The 12,161-nt window shown below is 37.7% G+C and overlaps 2 protein-coding genes across 3 annotated transcripts in view; both read left to right on the top strand.

The window, feature by feature from the left end:
- Nucleotides 1-12,161, top strand: part of IDS (iduronate 2-sulfatase) — a 308,093-nt gene that overhangs the window by 139,858 nt on the left and 156,074 nt on the right. The window lies entirely within an intron of this gene.
- TMEM185A (transmembrane protein 185A) overlaps nucleotides 1-12,161 on the top strand; it is a 33,492-nt gene that overhangs the window by 10,638 nt on the left and 10,693 nt on the right. For both annotated transcript variants that reach the window (XM_050775200.1, XM_050775199.1), the window contains exons 2-3: nucleotides 8,301-8,477; nucleotides 10,915-11,122. In XM_050775200.1, the coding sequence (XP_050631157.1) occupies nucleotides 8,301-8,477; nucleotides 10,915-11,122 (385 nt within the window). The remainder of the gene's footprint in view (nucleotides 1-8,300; nucleotides 8,478-10,914; nucleotides 11,123-12,161) is intronic.

Here is a 12,161-nt window from a genome sequence, read left to right as displayed (position 1 = left end):
GTGTTTGACAGACATTTTCTTGAAAATGCAAGAAGCAAACCTTCAAAGAAAACAACTCATGGTATTTTTTATAAATGGTAAAATTTGATCTTTCATGGGGAAACCAGAATTTTTGAAAAGTTGTATCTACTACCATGAGTTTGACAGCCTCCCAGTACTTAAAATATTTCTGATGAAGTCGGTGGAGATGGTAAGTAATGTGATATTTTTTTGCTATTGTATATGAAATGTGTCGACATTTGAAAGCTCTTTATAACTCAGTAAACCAATATTTTCCAGTCAACCTACATTGTATTATATAATAATGCTGGGATAAAAGATTCACTGAAAGTATAAGAGAGACCAGTGGATTTCAGTGTAGCAGAGTACAAAAAGGTCATTGATATGATTCCGGATTCCACATCGCAGTTAACCTTTAAGAAACTACCACTTGTTGAGTTTCAGTGTCCTGTTGAATATCTACCATTATCTGAAAGAGCTATTAAAATAGTTCTTTTCTAACTACTGTTGGGGTCCGCATGTTTCCTAAACAAAGGAATGAACACACAAGACAACACGAGACAAGACAAACATGGCGGCCGCCTCGAATGGCGCGCTCTGCTTTATTTTATACAGTCGTTTGTGGAATGTTGCCAAGTCACAAGACACATTGTTGTTTTTCTGACCTTTCCCTGACTTTCTGGATTTTCAAGATGTTTACACATAAACAAGCCCCCAACGCCCTGCTTCGTTTGCAAGAGCAGGACTTATCGGGAACGTCTCGTTTGCGAGCACGTAGTCTTCTACAAACTACACATCTCTGTGAGGCCAGATTTTCTTCATATACTTGAACCAAAACAATGTATTGCAACAGAATGAATGTCAATGTAGATATTAGAATCTAGGCGTCTTCTATGAAATCATACATTTAAAATTTTGCTAAACTGTAGAAACAGTGCTGCTGCTCTCACTAAATTTGTGTTGGATTTGGAAATGTTTTTAAATAATGTTATTTATGTTAGTATGTAATGTGTTTATTATTACCTTTAAAGAGTAGATATTTTTTGAATAACCACTGTATCAGAAATATTAAATACCAATAGGGATAACCCACATCAACAAGAGCTCTTTGGGATCCTCAGTAATTGTTAAGACTGAAACGGAGTCCTTTTTAAGAGTTAAACGTCAAAATTTTTGATACTAAAAACTTTGAGAGCCACTGACTTAGTGCTTTATACAAAGCACTTGTTATACTCATTATCTTACATTCGTAGCCACCTTATGGGGTACATATTATTGCCCTAACTTTACGGGTAAGAATACTATGACACAGTGATGCTATGTATATTTTTGTTAGCAACCCCTCTGAATCTCATGGTCTTCCCAGCATAGTTTTCTCTCTTAGAGGCTTGCTTCTGAGTTTAATTTTGTAGGTCCCATCTTCTTACAACCCTCCTCCCTTTTTTCCAATCGAAGTTTCTTGTGTTATTTTTCATAGTGCAAAAATAGTACACGTACCTTACAGAAAACTCAGATATCATAAGCAAAAGAGTATAAAGACTATCCTTAATCTTCCCGAGTGGAGACCCGTTAGCTACTCAGCAGATACTTATTCAGATGCTTTTCTGAACATGTTCATTTATCAGTGTAAAACTTGTTTAGTATAATACTGAATTAAAAGGATTTTGGAGTCAAAGAGTTTGACTCCCAACTCTGAGCTCTTAGACAAGTTATTTAACATCTAAGCTTTCTGTTCCTTATCTGTAACCGCACTGATCTGTTTTCTGTGTCTAGAGTTTTGCCCTTTCCAGAATGTCAAATAAGTAGCATTGTATAGTATCTTGTGTTTTCAATCTGAATTATTTTACTTATAGTGTGTTTTAGATTCATCAGTGTTGTTCTTTTCACCCGTAGTTTGTTACTTTTTACTGCTGATTAGTATTCCATTGAATGGATATACCAAAATTGGGTTAACCATTCACCAGTTATGGATATGTGAGTTGTTACCAGTGGCAATTATGAATAAAGCTTCTTTGAATATTTGATTACAAGTCTTTGTGTGGACATATGTTTTCATTTTTCTTGAGTAAAATACCTAGGTGTGGGATTGCTGGGCCATAGAAGAAGTATACACTTAACTGTATAAGAAACTTCCAAAATGTTTTCTAAAGTGGCTGTACTATTTTGCATTCCCACCAGCATATGTAAGAGTTCTAGTGTGTGTGTAATCTTATCTCATTGTGGTTTTAATTTGCATTGTCCTAACACCTGAAAATACTGAGTATTTGTTGTGTGCTTATTTGCTTTTTGTATGCCTTCTTTGATGGGATGTCTCTGAATTTTTTGGCCATTTTTAATTGGCTTGTTTGCTTATTTTTTTAGTTGTAAAAGTCCTTTTTATATACTGGATACAGATTACTTTGTCAGATACGTGTTTTCAGAGTATGGTCGTCTAGTCTGTGGCTTGGCCGTCATTTTCTTAATGATAGATATCTTTTGGAGAGTAAGAGTTTTTCATTTTGGAGAAGTCCAATTTCATATCCCATCTAAGAAATGTTTGCCTAACCCTGGGTTGCAAGTATTTTTTTTCATATGTGTTTTGGACATTTTATAGTTGTGTATATGACATTTAGGTCTATGATCCATGTTACATAAATTTTTGTATATGTTGTGAGTTTAAGAGTCGAGGTGTACTTTCCTCATTTATCCAGTTGTACCACCATTTATTGAAACATAATTATTTCTCCATTGAATTGCCTTGGCACCTTTGTGGAAAATTAACTGACTCAGTATGTGTGGGTCTGTTTTCCGACTCTCTAGTATGTTCTATGTATCTATCCTTATGCCAGTACTACATTGTGCTTATTACTGTAGCTTTATAGTAAGCTTTGAAAGCACATAGTATAAATTGTCCAACTTTGCTTTTTCTCAGAATTGTTTTGCCCATTCTAGGTCCTTTGCATTTCCATTATGACTTTTAAAGTCAGTATGTCAATTTCTACAGAAGAACCTGCTGGCTTCCAATTTTCATTGGTATTGCATTGATTCTTTAAAATAATTTGGTTAATTTGGTGTGTGTGGTAGGCTAAATCATGGCCCTCAAAGATACCAACTTCCATGGAACCTGTTAAAGATCTTGAGATGATGGGGTTATCCAAGTGGGGAATAAATGCAGTCAATCACAGGTTCTCTTAAAAGAGGGAGATAACATTAAGAGAAGGCAGTGTGGTGGAAACAGAGAGATTTGAAGATTTTGTGCTGCTGGTTTTGATGATAGAGGAAGGGGCCATGAACCAAGGGAATACAGCTCTGGAAAAAACAAGTAATAGATTCTCCCGTAGAGTCTCCAGGAGTAGGTCCTGCTGACATCTTCATTTTAGCCCAGAGAAACCGTTTTTGGATGTCTGGCTACAGGATAATAAATATGTGCTATTTTAAGTCACCAATTTTGTGGTAGTTTGTTACAGCACCCATAGGAAACTAATACACGAAGGATGTAAATCTTAACAGTAGTGAGTGTTCTATGAACACAGTATATTTCTCCATTTATTTAGATCTTTAATTTTTCTAGGCAGTTGTGAACTGAATGTGTCCCGTCAAAAATCACAAGTTGACTCTAATCCCCAATGTGATGGTATTTGGAGACAGGGCATTGGGAGGTGATTAGGTTATGAGGGTGGAACCCTCATGGTTGGAACTAGTGTCCTTATAAGAAGAGACCAGAGAGCTAGCTCACTCTCTTTTCACCATGTGAAGGGTGTGAGAAGTCTGCCATCTGCCACCCAGAAGGCAGCACTCGCCAGAACCCAGCCATGCTGGCATCCTGATCTCCAACTTCCAGCCTCTGAAACTGTGAGGAATAAATTTCTATTGTTTATTAGCTTCCCCACAGTCCTACCAGTGTTTTGTAGTTGTCAGTATATAGGTTTTGCATATATGTTGTTACGTTTGTCCCTGTTTTATATTTGTGATGCTATTGTAATGGTGGATTTTTCATAAACTTTTAATTTTTGAATAGTTTTAAATTTATAGGAAAGTTGCAGTAAATGATATATATTTTTAAGTTTCTGTTTCCAATTTGTCATAGCTACTATATAGAAATGCAATAATTTTTGTACATTTACCTTGTATCCTTCAATTTTGTTAAATTCACTTACTAGATCTACTAGCTTTTTCGTAGATTCCTTAGGATTTCCTACACAGAAAATCATGTTGTCTGTAGATAATGACAGGTTTACTTCTTTCTTTCAAAACTATATTCTTTTAATTTCTTTTTATCATGTTATTGTTGTGGCTAGGACCTTTAGTACAATGTTGAATAGATGCGTTGAAGTGGACAAACTTGCCGTGTTTCCTGTCTTAAGGGGAAAGTATTGAGTCTCTCACCATTAAGCATAATAACTACAGGTTTTTCATAGATGCTTCTCTACTCCTAATTTGTTTAGAGCTTTTACCTTGAATGGGTAGCAAATTATGTCAAATGCTTTTTAAACAACTATTGAGATGATCATGTGATTTTTCTTTTTCGGCCTACTAATACCACGAAGGTTGCTAACTGATTTTCAGATATTAATCCAGGATTGTGATCTTGCAATCCCAGCTAAACCAGACTTAGTCATAATGTAGTATCCTTATATATTGCTGAATTCAGTTGGCTAAAATCTTTTGAGGATCTTTGCATCTCTGTTCATGAGAGATATTGGTCTGTAGTTTTCTTTCTTGGTCAGTTTTGGTATCAGGGTAATGCTGGCTTCATAAAATAAATTGGGAAATGTTCCCCCCTCATCTTCTTTGCAAGAGTTTGTGAAGAATTGCTGCTATTTCCTCCTTAAATGTTTGGTAGATTTTGCCATGGCCTGACATTTTCTTTGTGAAAAAAGTTTTAACTAGAATTGCAGTTACCATGTCTTTGTTTCAAGAAATTTCCTGGCATAAAGTTGTTTATAATATCCCCTACTTATCCCTTTAGTATTTTTAGGATTTGTAGTGATATCCCTGCTTTCATTCTTGATATTAATAATTTGAGCCTACTCTTTCTTACTGATTACTCTGGCTGTAGATTTACCAATTTTCTTATTTTCTCAAAGAAACTGCTTTTAGTTTCATAGATTTTTTTCTCTAATGCCTTTTTACTGTATTTTATTGATTAATGTGCTTATATTTATCAGTTTGTTCTTTCTGTTTACTTTTTAAAAATTTCCTTCCCTTTCTTACATGGAGGTTCCTTACCTCCACGTTCTTTCTATTTTCATAAGATAGAATTTTAGATTATTGACTTGATATCTTTTCTAATGTAAGTATTTGATGCTAAAATTTCCCTTAAGTACTGCTTTAGTGTATCTCACAAATTTTGGTATATTGTGTTTTTGCCTTTATTTAATCCAAAATATTTTTCAATTTTCTTCATAGTCTTTGACCTATGGAGTATTTAGCAGTGTGGCATTTAATTTTCAAGTATTTCGAGAATTTTCCAGATATTTTTCTACTGTTGATTTCTAGTTTGACTCCATTGTGCTTATTTACTTTGTGTGATTTCAGTCCTTTTAAATTTGTTGAGCCTTGTTTTATGGCCCAGAATTCAATCTGTCTTGGTGAATGTTCCATGTGTTTTTGAAAGGAATCTGTATTTTGCTTTTTTTGGGAAGAACTCATTAATATTAATTAGGTCAAGTTGGTTGATAGTGTTGCTACAATCATATATATCCTTAGTAATTTTCTGTTTATGTGTTCTGTTAGTTACTAAGAAAGGAATGTTAATTTCCATTTATAACAGTTTGATTTTTTTTATTTCTCCTTTTAGATTGATCAGTATTTTCTACATGTATTGTGAAACTTTGTTATTAGGCATATAAACATTTATGATTGTTAGATCTTGACAAATTGACCCCTTTATCATTATGAAGTGCCTCTATTTGTCCCTGGAAATAGTCCTTGTTCAAAAATATACTGTGTCTTATGTTGTGGTAGGCAGAATGCCCCACCCCCACAAATACACAGATACTCAGGCCTTAAGCCCTGAAACTTGTGAATATGTTATTTTACATGGCAAAGGGGACTTTGAAGATATATTTATTAGCATTAGTTTCTGCTGTTACCATGACAAATTACTGAAACTACTCAAGCTTATTATCTCTCAGTTCTTTAGGTCAGAAGTCCGGGTACAGCATGACTCAGATGGGTCTTCTGCCTAGTTTCACAGGGTCAAAATCAAAGTGTTAGGAGGGCTCTATTCCTTTCTGGAGCCTCCAGGGATTCATCTGCTTTCAAGCACATTTGGGCTCTTGTCAGAATTTAGTTCCTTGGGGTTGTAGAGCTGAGGTCCCCTTTACCTTGCTGGCTGTCAGCTGTGAGTTATTCTCAGCTTCTGAAGCCTGCCTGCATTCCTTGGTTCATGGTTCCTTACCTCCGTGTTCAAAGGTAGAAGTAACAGGCTGAATCCTTCTCAAGTCTGGAATCTCTCTGACTTCTTCTGCCTCATCTCTCTTCCACCACATCTCTCCGATTTACTCTTCTGCTGTCTTAAGGGCTCATGTGATTACACTGGGCACACCTGGATAATCCAGTATAATCTCCCTATTGTAAAGTTAGCTGATTAGTAACCTTAATTCCATCTGCAAAGTCCCCTCACAGTATTACTTAGATTACTGTTTGATTGAATAATCAGGGCACAGGAATCCTGGAAAACTTCTTTAGAATTCTGCCTACCACAGTTATGGACCTTAAAATAGGGAGAGTAGCCTGGCTTAACCAGGTGGACCCAGTTTCATCACATGAACTCTTAAAAGCAGAGAACTTTCTCTCACTGGAAGCAGAAGCGATATGGCAGAAGTGAGAAAAAAATCCCAAGCATGAGAAAGATTCAATATGCTATAGCTTGTTACTGGCTTTGAGATGTAGGGGCCTATTTGCAAGGCCCAATAGAAGCCCCTACTATCTAAGATCAACTGCAGGGTGACAGCAAGCAGAGAGACACGTACCTCAGTCCTACAACCACAAGAAACTGGATTCTGCCAACAACCTGAATGAGCTTAGAAGTGGATTCTGCCAGAGTCCCCTGATAAGCATTCCACCAGCCGACATCTTTATTTCAGCCTTGTGAGATTCTGAGTAGAGAAACCAACCAAGCTCATCTGGCCTTCTATCATATAGAACTGTGAGATAATAAATTTACGTTGTTTTAAGCTGCTAAGTTTGTGGTAATTTGTTATAGCAGCAATGGAAGACTTAAACAGATGTTAATATAGTCATTCCAGCTTTCTTTTGGTTAGTGTTTATTTGGTATAACTTTTTCTTTCCTTTTGCTTTTAATCTGTCTGTGTCTTTATAGATAGATAAAGTGGGATTCTTATAGACAGCATATAGTGCCTTGCTTACTAATCCAATCCGATCATCTTTGTCTTTCAGTTGGCCATTTATATTTAATATAGTTATTGACAGGGTTGAGTTTTAACTACTTTCTTGCTGCAGCCTGGAAGCTGCCTCTGATCTGCAAACTGCGGCAATAGTGGGGTTTACCTCCTTTGTTTCCTCCCTCTCACCTGTTCTCCACTGCCTGTTGTCAATGTCTGAAAACTGTTCTTTTGTAGATGGTATCAAGTTTCTTATTTAGGCGGGAAGGTAAATTATATTCCCATTATTAAATCAAGGCTGGAAATAGAGGTCCTCAAGAGTATAATTTCTAATTATTTCAAGGACATCTTCAGTAGCGATTCCCTTTTATATGAGACGTGAGCATGTGTATATGTGTAATTTATTCATTCATAGAAAGTATAATACATATACTAAAATGTTCATGCCATATGAATATGACAGATGGCTGCCTTTTTAGAAATAGAATCAGTCAGTGATAGAACTTGACCATTTTCAGAGCACATCAGCCTTTTCCAGTCTCTGTGTCTTGGTATAGCTAGTTCCATCTGCCTGGAATACTTCCTCATCTCACTTCCTTTCCTGCCTGGCAGGTTTCTGCTTGCCCTCTGGAACCAGCTCCAGGGTCACCACCTCTCTGCTTCTGAGTGCCTCAGACACAATCTGTATTTCCTCTTCCAAGCTCTCATCACAAACATCATGCTGTATTATATGTTTCTGTGTGGTCTTCCTTCTATGAGGAAGCCTTGGAAAGCAGGAGACTTATTTTAGACTTCTTTATGTTTCTCTTATTCCTAACACATTATGTCTGCCCCATAGACCTTTTCAATAAATGATTGGTTAAGCTAGTGACTCCTTTTACATGCTGACAAATATGGCTCTTATTGCTCCCCATTTCAGTATCACATATTTGTGAAAGTGAATCCTCTTTAATCGTTTTACTTTTCTCCTAGTAAATTCCTCATCTATGCCTGTCTGCTGCTGTTCTCTGTGCTGCTGGCCCTTCGTTTGGATGGCATCATACAGTGGAGTTACTGGGCTGTCTTTGCTCCAATATGGCTGTGGAAGTTAATGGTCATTGTTGGAGCCTCAGTTGGAACTGGAGTCTGGGCACGAAATCCTCAATATCGGTAATACTGCTTTATACAACTCATTGGTCTCTAGCATGAGGGAGCAATATCTTGACTTTTCTCACTTTTGATGAAGTAAGGACCATTTTATTTTCTGCCTATCTGGGGTCTTAGAACTATAGTATAAGCTAACAGATCTCTTCTGTGTTTTTGAAAATTTGGTCTTTGGTATGTAGTTTCTTACAAAAGCAGTGCCATTTGGGGGGTAAGTTGCCAGCCAGCTCACAAATGCCTGTATAATCCAAAATGTACCCAAAATACAGAACTGGTATGCCATACTAGACTAAGCAGCATGAAACCACCCTGTTTTTAGGAAAAGACACTCATATTATGTTTGGTCATGAAAGATCTGTCTCCAATTCAGTTTTGAAGCTAGGGCTCCCATTGTCCCACCCTCGTAGTCCCAGAGCTTTAGGACTATTAGTAGTGTAAGGGAGGTGGCTTGGCCAGGAGACCATGAGTCCCTCAGACAGCAGCTGGGGAATGAGGAAAGTCAAGGGTTGGATGCCAAGAAGGAAAGCAGAGCCTTTGGGGGCAGGGGAGAGGAGTACCCTTTACTGTTTCCAACTCTTGCCCTCCCTGCTCTTGGATACCTCTGCTGGCCCAAATTCTTGGGAGTTGGCTCACACCAGCATGCAGCCTGGTGTTGCTGGGACCTGCAAGAAACTTTCCCTTCTCTGCCACAGAGACTGTAACTACATAAAGGGAAAAGGGGGACTTAAGACTGGGAGGCTATTATGAACCTTCACTGGGAAGATGAGGAGTACAGGAATTCCCAGAAGGCAGCTGCTCGTGTGGGAAAAGTGTAAAGTTGAAACTTTTTTTTTTTTTTTTTTTTTTTTTGAGACGGAGTTTCGCTCTTGTTGTCCAGGCTGGAGTGCAATGACGTGATCTCAGCCCACTGCAACCTCCACGTCCCGGGTTCAAGTGATTCTCCTGCCTCAGCCTCCTGAGTAGCTGGGATTACAGGCACCTGCCACCATGCCCGGCTAATTTTTTGTATTTTTAGTAGAGATAGGGTTTTACCATGCCAGGCTGGTTTCAAACTCCTGACCTCAGGTGATCCACCCACCTTGGCCTCCCAAAGTGCTGGGATTACAGGTGTGAGCCACCACGTCCAGCCACTACATCAACTTTTTAAATTTTTGTTTACTAAATATAAAAATGATTCAGATCCTGTAAATTCCATATCACATACATGTCTAAGAACTGTAAAACAGTTACACAGAGAGCCTTGGCAGGTGAGGAACATTCATGTATAGCTGTTTCAAAGTTCTTAGATTTTGTTTTGAAAGATTGATGACCTGTGTGGCTGTATATGTTTTCTTTTTTTAATGAGCTATTTCAGATAATCTAATGTTTGCTTCTCAAAGAATGCAAAGTTAAATAAACATTTAGGTTCTACTAATTGATATTTAGAATATATTCAAACTTCTCTTTGTTGGTCTTATTTAAGATGCTTGGAGCAAGGAAAGGAATTGTGTATGTGGGGTTGAATAAGGAATGTACAGGCGTGGTCATTCTCGTGTTAACATTAACCAGTGGAACACGGTTGGGTCCTACAGGAATAACCTCTGATAGCATTTTCTCTGTGATCTAACTTCTGGTGTATTTATCACCCACAATACATGCATATCATAAATGTTCATCTGTATTTTGAATAAACATTGTAGGCCTTTCAAATGCATTATGGAGCCTTTTCCTGATTGCTGGCCTTACCATTGCTCAATTGTAGATCTGTTAAGGTTATTGTGTATGATACTTAACTAATTAAACTGATTTTGTTTGAGAACAGTTTTAACTCTTGTTCTTCTTTCTCTTTCATCTGCAGGTGTTAATGTATCTTAATGGAATAGAAAGGAAAATGAAAATCATTTATATGTTTTATTTGCATTTTAAAATAGCACCTAACAATAGTTACTACCATCTTGTTTAAATATAACCGGCACTTGTTCATAGAACTAGAGTTATTTTTATAATATTGTGTGAAGGATGGTTTACATGGTTTTTAATTCATTGAAAAATGAGGATCGTGAGACTTAAGGGGTATTTGCCTGGTTTTAGCAGCAGAAGCAAATCAGCTTGAATACTCTTGGAAGTAACTCGTTGTTGAATTTAAAGATGTGAACAGAAGTGTTTATGTACATTGTCAGGGAAATAACTGGCTATTACTTTTGAGAATATGCCTATACAGTTAAAACATTAAATTCTGGTTTGGTTGTAATGTTCATTTGGTATTATGTAGTAGTTCTTCGATGTTTCAGAGATTGCCTACCAAAGCTTAGGTTTAAGTTAGCTTTCTACCTGATTTCCCTTACTTTTGTCAAATTTTCAAGTCAAATTCAAAGTATCAGTATAAGTTGGTATTTGCCCTGAACTGCTTGCTTATAATGGAGATTCTGAAATGAGGGTGTTTTCTTCTTCTCTCCCTTTTTAGAGCAGAAGGAGAAACGTGTGTGGAGTTTAAAGCCATGTTGATTGCAGTGGGCATCCACTTGCTCTTGTTGATGTTTGAAGTTCTGGTCTGTGACAGAATCGAGAGAGGAAGCCATTTCTGGCTCCTGGTCTTCATGCCGCTGTTCTTTGTTTCCCCGGTGTCTGTTGCAGCTTGTGTTTGGGGCTTTCGACATGACAGGTCACTAGAGGTGAGATTTCATATATTTAAGAATGTTTTCCACTTTGGGAGGTCAAAGCAGGCGGATCACTTGAGGTCGGGAGTTCGAGACCAGACTGGCCAACGTGGTGAAACCCCATCTCTACTAATAATACAAAAATTAGCCGGGTGTGGTGGCACGTGCCAATAATCCCAGCTTCTTGGGAGGCTGAGGCTGGAGAATCTCTTGAACCCAAGAGGTGGAGGTGGCAGTGAGCCAAGATTGCACCATTGCACTCCAGTCTGGGTGATAGAGTGAAACTCCATCTTAAAAAGAAAAAAAAAAAAGAATGTTTTCAAAAGTAAAATATTTTGCTCAGTTATTCAGATGTCAGTTTTTTTACCCTTTGTTAGGAAGAGTTTGATCATTAACAACTCTACATCATGAGACAACAAGGCAACAAAAGACAATGGAAATAACCATTTTTCTTTCTTCACTTAGAACACTAGCTTTTCACCCAGGACATCAGCCTTCTCTCAGCTTCATATCCTGTATCAGACAGAAACAGAACTGATAGGTTAGATACAGATGTACGTATAAAGAGAGTTAAGGAACTGGCTCACATTACTGTGGGGCTGCCAAGTCTGAAATCTCCATGGCAGGTGAACAGGCTGGAGACCTAAGAGGAGTTGACACTGCAGTCCTGGCACAGAATTTCTTCCTCTCCAGGAAACCACAGTTTTTGCTTTTAAGGCCTTCACCTGATTGCGTGAGGCCCACCCATGCTATGGAGGGTAGTCTCCTTTATTCAAAGTCAGTACCTTCATAGCAACACCAAGCTTAGTGTTTGATTAAATAACTGGGTACTATAGCCCAGCCAAGTTGACACTCAAAACTGACCATCTCCCCACCTCAGACCCCATGATTTAGCACCTCCCCTGCTCTCTGGTTAGCTTATACTGATGTGCCCATGTGTTTGTTTATTCATTCAATAAACATTTATCAAGTATTTACTGGATGCCAAGTCCTTTTTCCCTAAGCATAGGGGATATGCAGATGAATAAAATACCAGGACTAGTAATAGTAGTAA

The sequence above is a fragment of the Macaca thibetana genome, chromosome X (assembly GCF_024542745.1).
Source record: "Macaca thibetana thibetana isolate TM-01 chromosome X, ASM2454274v1, whole genome shotgun sequence".
NCBI classification, from domain to species: domain Eukaryota; kingdom Metazoa; phylum Chordata; class Mammalia; order Primates; family Cercopithecidae; genus Macaca; species Macaca thibetana.
Note: the sequence above shows the minus strand (reverse complement) of the source record. Positions and strands in the feature narration are given on the sequence as shown.